The sequence below is a fragment of the Colletotrichum phormii genome (assembly GCF_030913505.1).
Source record: "Colletotrichum phormii strain CBS 102054 chromosome Unknown BDP81scaffold_40, whole genome shotgun sequence".
NCBI lineage: Eukaryota > Fungi > Ascomycota > Sordariomycetes > Glomerellales > Glomerellaceae > Colletotrichum > Colletotrichum phormii.
In genome coordinates this window covers 222,503-237,506 of record NW_026851482.1, presented here as the reverse complement: position 1 = coordinate 237,506, position 15,004 = coordinate 222,503, and the positions used below count along the sequence as shown (strand labels likewise).

The following is a 15,004-nucleotide window of genomic DNA, read 5'->3' as shown; positions in this document are numbered from 1 at the left end:
TACAGACGTCGGCGAGGGTTGCGGCGTTGACGAAGGCCGGGGCGGCTGCGGCCGCGAGGGCCCAGATAGGGGAAGGCATGTTGACGAGCGTTCTAAGTAAGGAACGTATTCTCTTTCTTTACCCACGACAAGAGATAGAATTGAGCGTGCCCGTGATTTCGACCGCATGTTGGGCCTTCTATGGGGAACTTCCCTTCATGATATATGACCATTGTTTGTTAGATGGGCCCCTTTTCGTCCCCTCTGCCGTACGGAAAAGCCGAGCTTCCCTTCCATCTTCCCGGAGTTGTCCATAGTGCTTCGCTCCTGGAATCTCGTCAATTTGAGCGTCGGTCGAAACGGCAGTACGACGCTGAACTTGTGCAGCAAAAAGATGGAAAGGCCGCATTGGTAGGGAGGCGAAGGCCGGAGTGCCGTGGAGCAAAAGCGAGCCGGCGATCGCCCGGCTTTTATTCCTCTCGGTCTTGCCCCACAGTGGAGCAAGACCGGAGGCTTGGAGGAGGGTGTTGTGAACGTGTGGCACGGCGCAAGTGCCGCTTTAGCGGCGTTCGGATCACCCCCATCGCCACTTTTGGACTGGAGCTGCGGCACCAGCCTCCCGGCAGCTAGGCCACGGCGGATGATGACATTGCAGAAGGTGTCACGAAGGGGGATGTTTCTAAAGGGGAGGTGGTATTCTTCTAGTCTCTTGGTTCATCATCAGGAGGGCGAAGCTCGCACGAGTCTGATCTCCGAACGAGGCAGTTTTGGCTCGGCCAAAATCTCGGCGTGTTTCACGCGTAAGTTGATTCATACTCTAATCATGCTCAAAAACGCAAGCACCGAATCTGGGGAATACCTTAGGCGAGAACTACCCAAACCTAGAATCACCTCACAAGCATGCCTCTGGTGGATCGTTGACCGATCTTAGCATATGGGGACACTGTCAAATAGACTCAGATCTGGTTATGGAGCTCTCCAGGGGGTATGCGGGATGCCGAAGGTGTATGTTACCTAGATCCAACGCGGGAAACGCATGCAAGTCTCAAAGTTCCTTGTTCATGTTTGTTCCTTGGGCCAGTAGTTGCAGGCTTGCCAAGAAGAGCAAATGGGAATCTAATTCGTTATCGTAGTAGTGCTACATTGACTTTGCACACCTCATACATGGTACATTTTGCGATACCTGTCCCGATATCTGATCCGTGATGTACTCCTGCCTGGAATTGACCGTTCCCTCGGCGTTCCTCATCAAAAATGATACATTTCTCCGGTACGTGGTTGTTCCATCCTCATTCTTGATCACGTACAACTCGTGATCTATTGGTGCGGCAAACATTCTGTTCTCCTCAGGTGGGAAAGAGAACTTGGCGAGCGCGACGGGGTCCTTTTCAATGGTGCCGTCGTTCAACGATATCCCGTGCTCGACCTCGATACTTCGGCGCCCGATCCTGTATAATGTGCCAACATCCGTGAATCCTTCTTTCGGCGCGGAGAGCTCAACCATGTAATCCAATGCTTCCAGCCTCAACTTCAGGTCTCGGCATTTGTTGGAAACGAAGGACATTGGTGACAGGAAACCGCTCTCGAACGTGAAGCTGGCGTGCGGCCGATCGTCGGGATACGTCTTCCTCAAATGTGACGCTCGCCTTGCCAGCTCTATGGTTCTGCGGAAACCCTCGATATGTTTGTCGAATCTCGTTTCCGTCTTGCCACCAATCGTATCTATCTGTATCTTGGCCATTTCAAATCTCATCAACATGCTGCATATCGCAACCTTTGCCGCCGATTCTGACTCTGGTAAAGAGTCGTCAAATTCGGTAAGCTTCTCGTGGAACTGGCCTAATCGTGTCTCGAGATCCTGCCGCTCGAAAGCCGTTGGTTCGCCAGACACAAACCGGATGGCGTGGATCATCAAGTCGTCAATCGCGCTCTGTGCTTCCCCCAAACTCTCGATCTTGTCCGGTATCGGAACTTCGAGTCCCAACAGACCCGGCACTGCAGCGTCAGCGGAGGGTTTCATCCCCAAGAAGAAGGAGGCAAAGCTCAACCGCCGAAATATTGGCATAAGATAGTCGTGTGCCCACGAGGAGCAGCCCACCCGGTTTAGGATCATGATGCCGTGTTTGCAGTGCCGGAGCGCGGCCTCGACGTCGCCCTGGAGATATTCGATGCAGATGAAGAGGATACACACCAGCAACACGAGCTGCTCGTCTTGCGCGGATTTGATTCTCTGGATAGCCGCGCTGTAGTGACTCAGCGCAAAGTCGTTTCCGGGCTTCTGTCTCGTGACGCGGGCGCCGTCGTGGAAATCTTCGTACAGGGAGCTGATGGCCAAGACGGCATGACGTACAGCGGGCTCAAAGTGGCTAAACTGTACAACCAGGTGCGTCCAAAAGTACGTGTCCATCGGACCCGAGAGGACGGGCCCGATCATGTGAGAAAAGAACTGGAAGGCTCTGCCCTCACGTTGGTCGTGAGCGGTCAGCTGCTGAGGCCGATACCATGATAGGCCGTGTTCGAGCGTCGGCTCGTAGCCAGCGCACTGCCGGCCACTCGATGTGCATCGCATGCATTTAGGCTTAGTCTCGTCGCACTTAACCTTTCGAGCCCTAGTTAGTTATCATCCCAGAGTCAGCCAAGGCCTAAGCAAGCTTTTTTGCCATTTGAGGGATAAGATAAAGGTTTCGAAGGATCTGATTCCAGCAAGCCACTGAGGGAAAGACAAACCCACTTGCATGTCCGGCATCCCGTCTTCACCTTGGGACTACCCTTCCGGGGCGGCATGTTGTGGTAGTAGTATGCGAGATGGCGATGAGCTCTAGCGTTCGATTATCCGTAGTTATCTGCCGTTCCCGTTGTTTGTTTTCCTCTAACAAAGTGGGGCAAAGTCAGAAGGTATGTTTTAATGGCGTCGCTGTCTCACCGACAATTAAACGATGACAGCAGACGAGGGTATGTATGTGTGAGCCTGTGAGAGCGCGTGTATGTGTGTGTGTGTTTGGTTGGCAATACGCGGATACCTTGGCACTAGCTGAGCTCAGATGAACAAGAAATCAGTCAGAACGGGGCCAGAGCGAGGAGAAAGAATAAGGTACGGATAGAGACGGGGATACGGAGTAAAAGGTAAAGGCAAATGGATTACGGAGTAGAGACGAAAGGTCGTTTTGGGCGGGCTTGGCTTGGCCTGGGCTTGGCTGGCTGGCTGGCTGTCTGGATGGTATGGTGGAAACAGTTAAGAAAATCCTGTGCGGCCCCAGTCACGATGGAGAACAGAGGCAAAAAAGATCTCTCTCTTATGGGGCTGATGCGAGCCCTTCAGCCAGTGAGACGCGTAAGTGTGCGTGTGCAAAAGGGGAAGTTCGGGGTTGGGATCAGATAGAGAGCTCTGCGGGGACGGGAGACGGCCTCCTATCCCTGTCGTAACACCGACTAACCCGAACCCGAGGCTTAGCTTAAGGTAAAGGTTGCCAAGCCCGCTTTAAGTTTACCCTACGGATAGTGCCTCCACACGTCGGGTCACTGCCGGAATGTGGGTATCGGCCCTACCGCGCACCGCGCCGATCTACCTTTGATGCCGCTGTTCGGGGACGGGTGCGGCTGTCTTCTCTCGTCCGGATGCCGGGTACCGGTGGGATGTAGTATCTAGTTAGTTTTGACGACACGTCTTCGATCGAATGGGTCACAGAGCTATGGTGGAATTATGCAAGCATGGAGTCCAAGTATTTTCATCCACATTTCGGGTCAAACGGGCGGATGCCTCTCGCCAGCAGGGTGGAATGACGGGCCATATATAGCCAAGCTCTGATCATAACATTGACGAAGGTTTTATGTACTAATCTGAATGCACTAATCTGAATAATCTCCTGTTTGGCCTCAAATTGCTCCCACCCCCATCAATCTTCCGAGGAGTGTTCAGAATCGGGAGCATCCTCGGGCTTTTGCGCATAAACAACGTGACTGAGATTATTAGCATGAACAACCGATGGCGAAAAGTCGAGGCGGAAACTTACATCTTCCAGTAAGCGTGCATCCTCTTGTCCTTCAAATCCCTCCGAACGCCCGCACACAGAGCGAGAACTTCTTCCCTGGACCATTCCAGCACACGGGTGAGAAGGGCGAGAGACAGTCCCTCGAGGCCCATGTTGAGGTTGACAAACTGCCACTGCCCTAAATTCTTCAGATGGGGATCTTGGGGCCAGGTGTTGAGAGGCAGCTTGTAGTCTTTACGGACGATGTTGATGAAGCCGGCCTCCTCCAGGTCCGCCTTATTGTGGGCCAGACTCTCCAGCGGCCGCCCGATCTTTATCGCGGCTTCTTGCAGCAGCTTGTGCCACTTCCACAAGTCAGAGTCCTTTGGGACCGAATCGTCGTCGCAACCAGGTGGCAATTCGAGTCCAGCGACTTCAAGATGACCTCCTGGAGTCAAGCCACTAATACATAAGAAAGGTGCGATGTTGAGCAAAAGTGCAAACACCGGTTCGTTGGGTAGTGAGTGTTGTCTTACTTGTAGATTTTCTTAATCATCCTTTCCTTATTTGCGAGTGCGCCATCCATGCTTCTGCAGTAGATGAAGTCAAAGGGCTCAGTCCAGGTCCATGGCATTTCCAGATCGTCAACCTCGAAAACGCAGTTCGGAGGCGCCCTACGCTGATGATCAGCAAATTGCTATCGTAATTGTTTTTAAGAACGTTAGTCGCACCACTCAGGTTGAATCGGGCTCAAGTCGACACCAATAACCTGTCCAGTGTCAAAATACATCCTCCATTTGCGTCGAAAGTTTGTTCTCGTACCTCTGCATGCGGAAATTTATCCGCTGAAGATGCGTGTCAGTAGTTTGAAACCGGGAACCGCGATTTCACTGAATAAGCGCGCCCAACCTACCGAAATCAATGGCCCAGATTCCCGTTCCCGTTCCCATGTCCAACACCCGTTTCGCGGTCCTATGCGCAGGGGACAGAGCTAACTGTTCTTTGAGCAGCAGCAGCCAGATTCGATGTTGCAGATCTACCGTCATCACTGGTTAGTCACCCTCGAACGGTTCGCATTTAAAGCCACAAAGACAAAGCAGCCGCTTACCGAGACGGTCACTCTCTGGCTGCAGCCAAATTGTGTTAGAACAGCAAAAGGTCCAGGGTCAAACCGCTGCTCACCTCATCGTTGGGAAAACTATATTCTGTTCAAAGTGTCAGTCTATACTCTTGAGTAACTTCGATGATACAGTGGATACCTACTTCCGGAGCTCATGGAATGATACGTCCGTCCATTCTCAGCTTGGTGGTCGAGGATACTCGATCTCAGAGAGGCTAGTGACGAATGTTCGGAATACTAACAGAGATAGCGAACAATGATTAGCCCCTGAATCATTGTCAATGCAACGCAACTGCGAGACTTACCTCATCTCCATATTCCGAACCATATTCCGAACTCGGGTCATCCGCTGGTGTGACTGGCTACTCCTCCGAAATCTCGTCAGTATACAGCCCCAGTAATGATTCCCCAAATAATATTTGTCGTTTCATTCTCCTTACATTCTGAGGCTCCTGCATGATTTTGGTACTACCAAAATATCAGGATTCGGTGGCTTTCGGCGCTTCTAAGAAGTCCTGACTCATGAGCGACTGGGAATCTATACAGCACTAGTCAAAGCTCGAGTGAACGGTGATTTTCCAAAGTCAAGATCAACCCCTCACTGAATCGCTCCCGATCATGTGGAACGTGGCCTCTTTAAATACGACCTTGTCGATCCCATCAGCCTGTCTCGCTTAGCAATCGTTGCGGCACAGCTGCGGGGCAACATGGCTCTGTCGTTGGCAAGGAGAAATATCCCCAAAGAGCGTATCATGAGTGCAAAGCTCAGTTGGTTGTAACACGGCCGCTGCCAATTGGTGGGATGACACGGATAGACTAGCGACTTTGGCTCATTTATTGACCTTGGCGAGCAGCAAACAATTCACTGATTCGATATCGCGAGCTCCTATCCATACCGGGGTTATGCCCCACCGCGGCCGGATGCCCGCATCTGCTATTGGTAACCCGTCACCCCCATTGCACGACAACTTCATGCAACCTCCGTAGTCCGGCCTTTAACCTCGTGAAAGTCTACAGTCGGAATCGATCATCTCTTTCGCAACAGCGATGAAACAACCATTGCCAACCTTAGGGTTTCGGCCAATTCCTAAGGCTCAATTCTTTCTGCCAACAGTGGACTGTTGACGGAGTCTTTCTTCGGCCTGCAATGATTCTACGAGTCTGCTGGCTAATTACCTGCTTCCCGCACTGGATATCAACTCTTGTTATCGAAGTGCCAAAGATAACCTCGATCTATATCAAAAAATATAATCACAGGTATTTCGTCTCCTCTAATCTCACAGGACACCTTCTCCAATCAGGATCTTCATGAGCAGGCAATAGATAGCTTGTATTAAGAGCCCAGCCCTCGTGAGGCCACGTAGGGGTGATTTCGGTATATAGAATCTAAGCTGAAGAGGAGAGATTTGGAGTGGGGATTCTGCAGAGGAAAAACGTTCAAGTAGGACCCTTGCAGAATCGGCGCGGTAAGTCGTGGCAGAATCCGGGCCTTAGCCGGGATCCACTAATCGGGTCCAGCCCGTAACAGCTTGATGGCTTGAGAATCTCTCCGACGATATGAGTACGACTAGAAGTCAAACCAGGGAATCGTCTCAATTATGGGTTGAGTGAATGTCTGGTGTATCGGGGCTCCCTTATCCCCCTGGGAAGGGGGTGTTATTAGTGAACTGTATTATTTGTGACGTGTATCACAGACGTCGAGGTCCAAGAGGGAACTCATTCTCTAGAAAACAGTGCATAAGAAAAGCGACGCAAGTTCTGGGCAAACGTACGCTCATAAGGGTTTAGCTATAGTTCTTATATATAATTAAATAGAAATAAAATAAGAGAGTATTGAGGAGAAAGGTGTAAAGCCTTCAAGGAAGGAGAAGGAGTAAGGAAATGTTACGGCCAGCTAGTCGTAGTGAGGTATATGTTACGCCCGCCGCAACTTGTCACTGTGGGCGCGTAGCTATATAATGCAGAATAAGGGACAATGATGCCGGAGTCATCATTATCGAAGCTTTTGCTTTGTGCCACAGTTGGTTGCCTTGTCCTGCTCGTAACAGTATATTTGCAGAATTTGAGGCTATGGGACTGATAATAGTAATAATTGGATATAATAATCGGATGATTATTATACTTCGTTGAGTAGTCTTAAGTAGGTTGTATCTGTACGTCGTAAGGTAGGTAAGGCTTCGGTAATTAATTATAGTCTTATTAAAGAGGTTCTTAGGGAAGATAGTTAAAAGCGATTATAATATCTAATACGAAGTTAATTACTGAAGAAGCTATAAAAAGTCTATCTTAGAGCCCGGCTCGAGTCTATCATGTAAGGAGCTGACCTCTAGGCTTGTTCAACGTAGAGGTGCCGTCGATTGACTATTCTAAGATGAGGAGGAAAAGGAGGAATTATAAGGGTTCGCATATATGTTACGGCCAGCTAGTCGTAGGGGTAGTTTGCAGAAATTGAGGCTGCGGAACTGGTAACAGTAATCGTAGTGGGGGATAGCTTCAGGGAAGCTATGTCTGTCAATCGTAAGATAAGGTAAGGCTTCGGTGATCAATCGTAGTCTTGTCAAGGTAGTAGCTGAAAGCGGATGTTAATCCTGATACGAAGTTAATTGCTGAAGAGCTATGGAAAGTCTGTCCTAGAGCCCAGCTAGAGTCCATCTGTCGTAGGGTATATATGGCGTTAATTGCTGCCCGCAATTAACGGCGTCGTTTTTGCGACAGTTATGAGCCCAGTGTTCTACCGGTAGCACAACCGTCTAAAGTGTAGCTTTGACGCGTACCCACATCTAAAGCCTCAGCTTCAATTCCCGCTCGGGTAGGCAGTTTTGCCGCCTAATCAGGTCTAAAAGAGCCCAAGTGCCACCCAACAAGCCCAGAGCGGCCACGGGTAAAAGCGTACAGACCCCTACCCTTCCACAGGGCTAGGATCTGAGGGGGTGTGTCGTAGGGTATATATGGCGTTAATTGCTGCCCGCAATTAACGGCGTCGTTTTTGCGACACCATCCTTATATACAAGTCCCGTGTACTATCTGAACAGTTCCTTTGTGGTTGGGACCGACATCGTGTTGTCGGTCCTACAGGGGTGGACCGCCTTTATCCTGTCGGTCCATATCATGGACCGCTTATCGTCTGTCGGTCCTTTCTTATCATCACATGACTTGTCCATAGTTCTTCCGTTCCGTTGGGGTGACTCCTGTGTCTGCACATATGGCGTGTCGTAGCCGCCGTAAGCCTGCGGGGCAGGCCCTGGTCTTGGTCATGCATGTTGGGTCGTAACACTTTATTAGCGCTATTGTCCTCGACGCTTCTAGGTAGCTATATTAATACTCTCGAGTACCTAAACCTCTTTACCTTTATTATCTAGGACTAGAGGCAGCGGGCTATCGTCTATCGCTTATTTAAATAAAAGGTTATCGCTAGTATACTTTAGTACGTCGATATAGAATCGTAAATATATAGCACCCGGCATGTCGAGCTTGATTATATACGGCAATATAACCTTCGTAACGGTATATTTATAATATATCTAGTTGTTACGACCCAATTTGCATGACCAAGAACAGGGCCTGCCCCGCAGGCTCGCGGCGGTTACAACACACCACATATGCAGGAGACAAGGGACACTAGGCACCCTCTCACGGAACGGAAGAACTATGGTACAAGTCACGTGATGATAAGATAAGCCATGAGCGACCATGGTGGGGCCATGAGCGCTCATGCGAAACTGTCAGGCCCATCCCAGTACACTCGTTACAACGATTGTCACACTATGCCTATGAAACAATATGGTCTTACACAAGCATGACTAAGTTTGCCAAGGATATGCCAGTATAAAGGGTCTTCCACTCACTATATAGATAGTCGGGATATTCCCATAGCCACTCGTTCTTCATACTCATCAATACATCCCATTGACCCCCTACCTGATAATCGCTGCCCAACAGAAACAATGAGCGCTCACCCGATCAGAGGAACTGATCATTGACAAGGGATATGTTCAGGACCAGGACTTGTATATAGGATGGACTCGAGCCGGACTCTAGGACAGACTTTCCATAGCTCTTCAGCAATTAACTTCGTATCAGGATTAACATCCGCTTTCAGCTACTACCTTGACAAGACTACGGTTGATCACCGAAGCCTTACAGACCCTTACGATTGACAGACATAGCTTCCCTGAAGCTATCCCCCACTACGATTACTGTTACCAGTTCCGCAGCCTCAACTTCTGCAAACTACCCCTACGACTAGCTGGCCGTAACACTTGGATCTGTTTACAACGCTGCGTTTGGCCTTATCGACAACGAGAGACTAGAGGGTTTCCAGTTTCTCTCAGCAGGGATCCGCCAACTCATGGACCAACACTCAGTCCGTTACCCCACTGTTATTATTACAGACTACGACAAGCAGATGAAGGCTGCACTGAATGAGCAGTTCCCAGACGTTCAGCAACAACTCTACATCCACCACATCAATTCTAACGTTATGCTCAGGGCTAAGCAGAAGTGGGTTAAGGACCGCAGCTATAGCAGTAACAACAGTAGGTCTAATAACGAGGGATATCAGCTACCAATACAAGCAATAGCCACGCTAAGTGATAAGGATGAGGCCTATATCAACACATCTATTAATAAGCCCCCCCTCATACGTATCGTAGGGTCCTTATGATGTGGAAGCTTGTTGTTTTTGCTAAGACTAAGCACGCTTTTAAGAAAGCCTAGACCAAGCTCTATAAAGAGTTTAACGACCAACGCCCAATCCTCCAGTACCTCTACACAACATACCTACCTTTAAGAGCACAGTAGGCCCGCTACTCTATCCGAAAATACCAGAACTTTAGTATTCGCGTTACCTCTAACACTAAGTCAAGTAATAACAACATTAAGGGTTATCTCTTAAATAGTCTTAGTCACCTATATCGACTTATTAATGTTATACAGGACATGATTAGTAACCAGGAGATACGCTTCAGGCAAGCTTATGCTAAGGATAAAGTACTTACAGGCCGGGAGTATATAGGTACTCGCTTTAAGTACCTAGGCGAACTTCGAACGATACTTCCCTCGAAGTATCTTACATTAATTGGGAAGCAATACCGGCTAGCAAAGAAAGCAATGCCATCTGGCACGAGGCCATTCCCAGCTCCCCTTGGAGACTGTAGTCCAGACTACACTATTTCAATTAAGCTAGGTATCCCATACTACCATAAGATCTACTCCAAAAAGTTAGATTCAGCTACTTTTAGTAAATGGGAGGTACACCCTCGGTGGCGTCTTCGAGAGACGTCTTCCTCAGATCCATACCGCCGGATCCTTGACCCTAAGATTGTTACATCCCTCCGCGGCAGGCCAAAGAACACAGTGCAGCCTATCCCATCACAACTAGCCTTACCTACAGAGGGCCAGTCAGCCAGACAAGCCCGCACTACCTACAGCAGCCAAGGCGCAAATAATAAGAAGCGAGGCCGCCCACCTAGGAGCAAGAATAAGTCGACGCTAGCTAGGCTTACACAAGAGACAAGTCAGCCAAGTCAAAGCCAGATATCAAGCTCATCCCAGCGACAAACAAGGAGCCAGTCTAGTGTTCTTAGTAAGGGGAGGACAACAGGGAATCATGCAAGTGGACGGCCGATGCAGCGTAGTGTTCGGAGGAAACGGAGTCAGTGGGAAATGGTCTATAGTGACGATAAATCTTTGCAACCACGTTGCAAAAGGTAGTTAGGTAATAGGGCTTTCGAGGGGTTATATAGTTACTATTTGAGATTTACAAACATGGGGTATAAGTAGGCTGTAATACGTACTTTTAGAAATCTCAAATCAGAGCTTAGGTTAGAGAAGAGGGCAGGAATAGGCATGTTAGTGCAGTCACCCTCACCGCCTTTATGGGGAGGTATTGTTTTTTTGAGCCAATCAAAAGGTCGAACAGCGACGCCGGTGTAAGGTCGACGCCGGTATATCAATTCCCTAATAATAACGTACGGAGGTAGCGCCCAGCCATCCGCATATATGCCTTAAATAATAAAAACCTATTTGTAGTTACTAGGCTGCTTCGTACGAGGCCTCCTATAACAATTAGAGGTTATAATTGTTACGGCCAGCTAGTCGTAGGGGTAGTTTGCAGAAGTTGAGGCTGCGGAACTGGTAACAGTAATCGTAGTCGTGGAATAGTTTCAAGGAAACTATGTCTGTCAATCGTAAGGGCAGGTAAGGCTTCGGTGATCAATCGTAGTCTTGTCAAGGTAGTAGCTGAAAGCGGATGTTAATCCTGATACGAAGTTAATTGCTGAAGAAGCTATGGGAAGTCTGTCCTAGAGCCCGGCTCGAGTCCATCCTATATACAAGTCCTGATCCTGAACATATCCTTTGTTGCCTGGTCACCATGTTCGTTGGTGATCACTAAGTGGATACTGGTGAGCGCTCACTTTGGGTGATCACTGTGATCACCTTATCGTGTGCTCACTTTGGGTGATCACTGTAATCACCTTATCGTGTGCTCACTTTCCTTATCGTCACGTGACTTGTTCCATAGTTCTTCCGTTCCATGAGGAGTCACCTGAGTTCCCGGATTCTCTGCGTATATCAGGTAGATAGCCGCCGCAGGCCTGTGGGGCGGGCCCCCTGGCCTTGTTATGCATGTTGGGTTGTAACAACGGAGAGGATATATATTACCGGTAATAGGTCAACAGCCGGCGCCGATAGACGCCGCCTAAGACGGATAAGCTCAATCTTTACCTCCGGTAGCCTCCGGAGGCTACGTCCAATCCCGTCTAATAATAGAGGGACTATATAGAGACGTTCCCGGTACTCTCCCGGCTTACCCGTGAATAAGTGGGACGGACGACCGTTCGGTAAACGGTCAGGTAATAGTGAACAATATATCACAAAGGATATGTTCCGGATCAGGACTTGTATATAGGATGGACTCGATCCGGGCTCTAGTACAGACTTCCCATAGCTCTTCAGCAATTAACTTCGTATCAGGATTAACATCCGCTTTCAGCTATCACCTTGACAAGACTACGGTTGATCACCGAAGCCTTACCTTACCTTACGATTAACAGACGTAGCTTCCAGGAAGCTATCTGACCGTGACGTGTAATAATCGATTATTACATCGGTTATTACATCAACCAGACTTACGACACTGTTACTGAGTATCGCAGCCTCAACTTCTGCAAACATACCCTTACGACTAGCTGGCCGTAACAGTATTCATCTTAATAGTTTTATATTAGATTGTATTACGCCCGTCTCTATCTTCCACTCTCTATATAAAAACCCTTGCTTCTACTCAAAGTTCTTCGTTAGCAAGCTGTCAGCCAGCATCCCAATAGCACGGCATTCTGTGTCTGAGTTTTACCTGGCTGTTTCTTCCCGAGCGCTTGTATCTCTCACTGAGCCTACTTTAGATACATCTCCATATGATCGACTTTATTCATACTTTGTTTACTTCGCTTTCTATATCTCTTTATTATAATGTGGATATTCGTAAGTAAATATGTGGCGGATGAATACTAGATCCTACTGAAGCCCTATTCGGATGATCGTGTCCGTTGAGGGACGGCCTCGTCACTGCTACTAATTAACATCTCCCACTCGCACCTCCTCCTTCGAATGCTCGCTTGTAATACCCGTCCACTAGCTCGCACTACTATAGATCTCCCTATACCGAGTTTGCTAGACTAACTTCTAGTATATGGCTATGATAAGGCCGCATATTAGTTACTCTCTTGCTGCCCTATCTCTTGTATAAGCCTTGCGATAGTCGCCTTATTACGACTTCCTAGTGGACGGCCTCGCCGAGTTATCTTTAAGGCTGCCGGTGGCGTTTTCCTGCGCTAAGCCCCTAGACTATTATCCTCTCGTACGGCTAATCGAGCAGGGACAGGCTGTGCTATGTTCTTCGGCCTACCGTGGAGGGAGGTAATAATCTTAGGGTCCAGAATCCGACGGTATGGATCTCTAGAGGATATTTCCCTTACTCTCTAATGAGGATGGACGTCCCACTTTGTAAAAGACGTCCCAGCTGTAAGCCTTGCGTAGATTGTATGGTAGCAAGGAATACCCAGCTCTACCGAGGTAGAACAGTCGTCTATACAATCTCCAATAGGAGGGGGCCGTGGATGATTGCCGGTCGGTAATGCTGTCCTTGCTTTCCGGTATTGCTTTACAATCAACCCCAAGCACTTTAAAGAAAGTATACCTCGGAGTTCACCTAGGTACTCCGAACTAGCTCTAGCGTATTGACGGGCAGTTAGCACCTCATCCTCTATATAGGACTACGTAAACCGTAACTCTTGGTCTCGAATCATATCCTACATAACATCAACGAGTCGGTATAAGTGACTTAGGCTATTGAGGAGATAGCCTTTGATATTATTGTTGCTAGACTCGGTCCTTGAGGTGACGCGAATACCAAAATTCTGATATTTTCGGATATAGTAGCGAGCCCACTGAGCTCTAACGGGAAGGTATTTCCCGTAAAGATAACGTAATATTGGCCGCTGGTCATCGAACTCTTTACAGAGACTAGCCCATGCTTTCTTATAAGCAACCTCGGTCTCCGCAAAGACAATAAGCTTCCACATTGCAAAGACTCCGAGATATGTATAGGGGATTGAATCGTTGGTGGGCGTGTAGATATACGCCTGGTCCTCGTCGCTTAATTCCGTTATGAGTGTTCTCGAGGGCTCATTATCGTCTTCGTGGTCCGAGCTACTGCCGGCACCCTCTAGCCGTCTTCCCTTTACCCACTTCTGCTTAGCCCTAAGCATAACATTGGAGTTAATATGGTGGATGCAAAGCTGTTGCTGTACGTTGGCGAACTCGTAAGCTAAGGCGGCCTTTATCTGCTTATCATAGTTAGTCGGTAATGATGATATTTGGTAAGCGAATCGAATGCTGGTTAACTAGTTGACGGATGCCTTTTGCGAGGAACTGGAACCCTTCCAATCTCTCGTTATTAATAAGGCCGAATGCTGCGTTGAAAATAGATCCAGTACATGTCTGGCCAGTGGCTTGAAACAGCGGAAGCTTAAAGCGATTCGTGTTATATGTGTTGTCAAAGCTGATTACCTCCGGGAAGCGCCTCCACATTGAGAGACAAAATGGGAATGTCTATACTAAGCCAACAAGCCGGTTGGGCTCGTCATCAGCCCACTTAACAATATAGGGCACCTCTCGCTCGCCGAAGAGCTTTATCAGAGCGGCTGTTGGCGAGTGGCCGTCTAATTTCTCCCTGTTTATAATGGCTCTAGCATTATAGATGTCCCGTTGAGTGAACACGGAATCTGGGAATTGTTCCTAAACGATAGCACGAACGTCGCGGGCCCTAATACCAACCCGGCGGCTAGTGGCTTCAATAGTACTCTTAGTCAATGGTGTAAGCCTCCGATGCGAAGGATGTGCCGAGGAACTGAGGCTTAGCCCGTGGTTATGTTGGGCATGCTCGGCTTTAGCATACCGTCGTAAAAGCCAAGCAACCTCTTCCTTCGTCTCAGCAATAATCATCCACTTGCAGCCACACTTTCGCGATTTTCGTTGGCATAACCCCGCACCCTCAATAGGCCGCGGTTCACCAAAGCGGTCGTATTAAAACGTATATCTTATCTTTTTACCTTTATATATATAGTTATCCATATCGACGTATAATACCAAACCCGTTCTCTCTAGCAAATACGTTAACTCGGTCGAACAGGGCATCGATTATAGGCTCTGGGTTGCCGGGAATCTGTAGGTCTGGTATCGGGTCGGGTAGAGGCGAAGACGAGCGTTGACCTGGGGAGTAGGAACTTCGTAGTAATAAAGTTAGTAAGTTTACTTGAGAATCGGTAAAAGGATACCTCGTATAGCAAGGAGGGGAATATAATAGTGGGGGTGGTAACGTAGACGTATCAGATAGGTATAACTAGTAAATAACCCCATCTCTATCGCCATCGTCGAA

The 15,004-nt window shown here is 48.6% G+C and overlaps 2 protein-coding genes across 2 annotated transcripts; both read right to left on the bottom strand.

Annotated features, from left to right (window-relative positions):
- Positions 1-1,117: 1,117 nt before the first annotated feature.
- BDP81DRAFT_335405 (uncharacterized protein) lies at positions 1,118-2,763 on the bottom strand (the record flags this gene model as incomplete). Its single annotated transcript, XM_060585850.1, has 2 exons — positions 1,118-2,588; positions 2,711-2,763. The coding sequence occupies 2 exons, from the start codon at positions 2,761-2,763 to the stop codon at positions 1,118-1,120; spliced, it is 1,524 nt and encodes a 507-aa protein (XP_060438037.1).
- A 1,109-nt stretch (positions 2,764-3,872) lies between these two features.
- BDP81DRAFT_335332 (TAM domain methyltransferase) lies at positions 3,873-4,897 on the bottom strand (the record flags this gene model as incomplete). Its single annotated transcript, XM_060585844.1, has 6 exons — positions 3,873-3,936; positions 3,990-4,409; positions 4,484-4,621; positions 4,679-4,716; positions 4,770-4,792; positions 4,861-4,897. 6 exons carry the CDS (start codon positions 4,895-4,897, stop codon positions 3,873-3,875), a joined length of 720 nt encoding a protein of 239 aa, XP_060438036.1.
- Between the last annotated feature and the right edge of the window lie 10,107 nt (positions 4,898-15,004).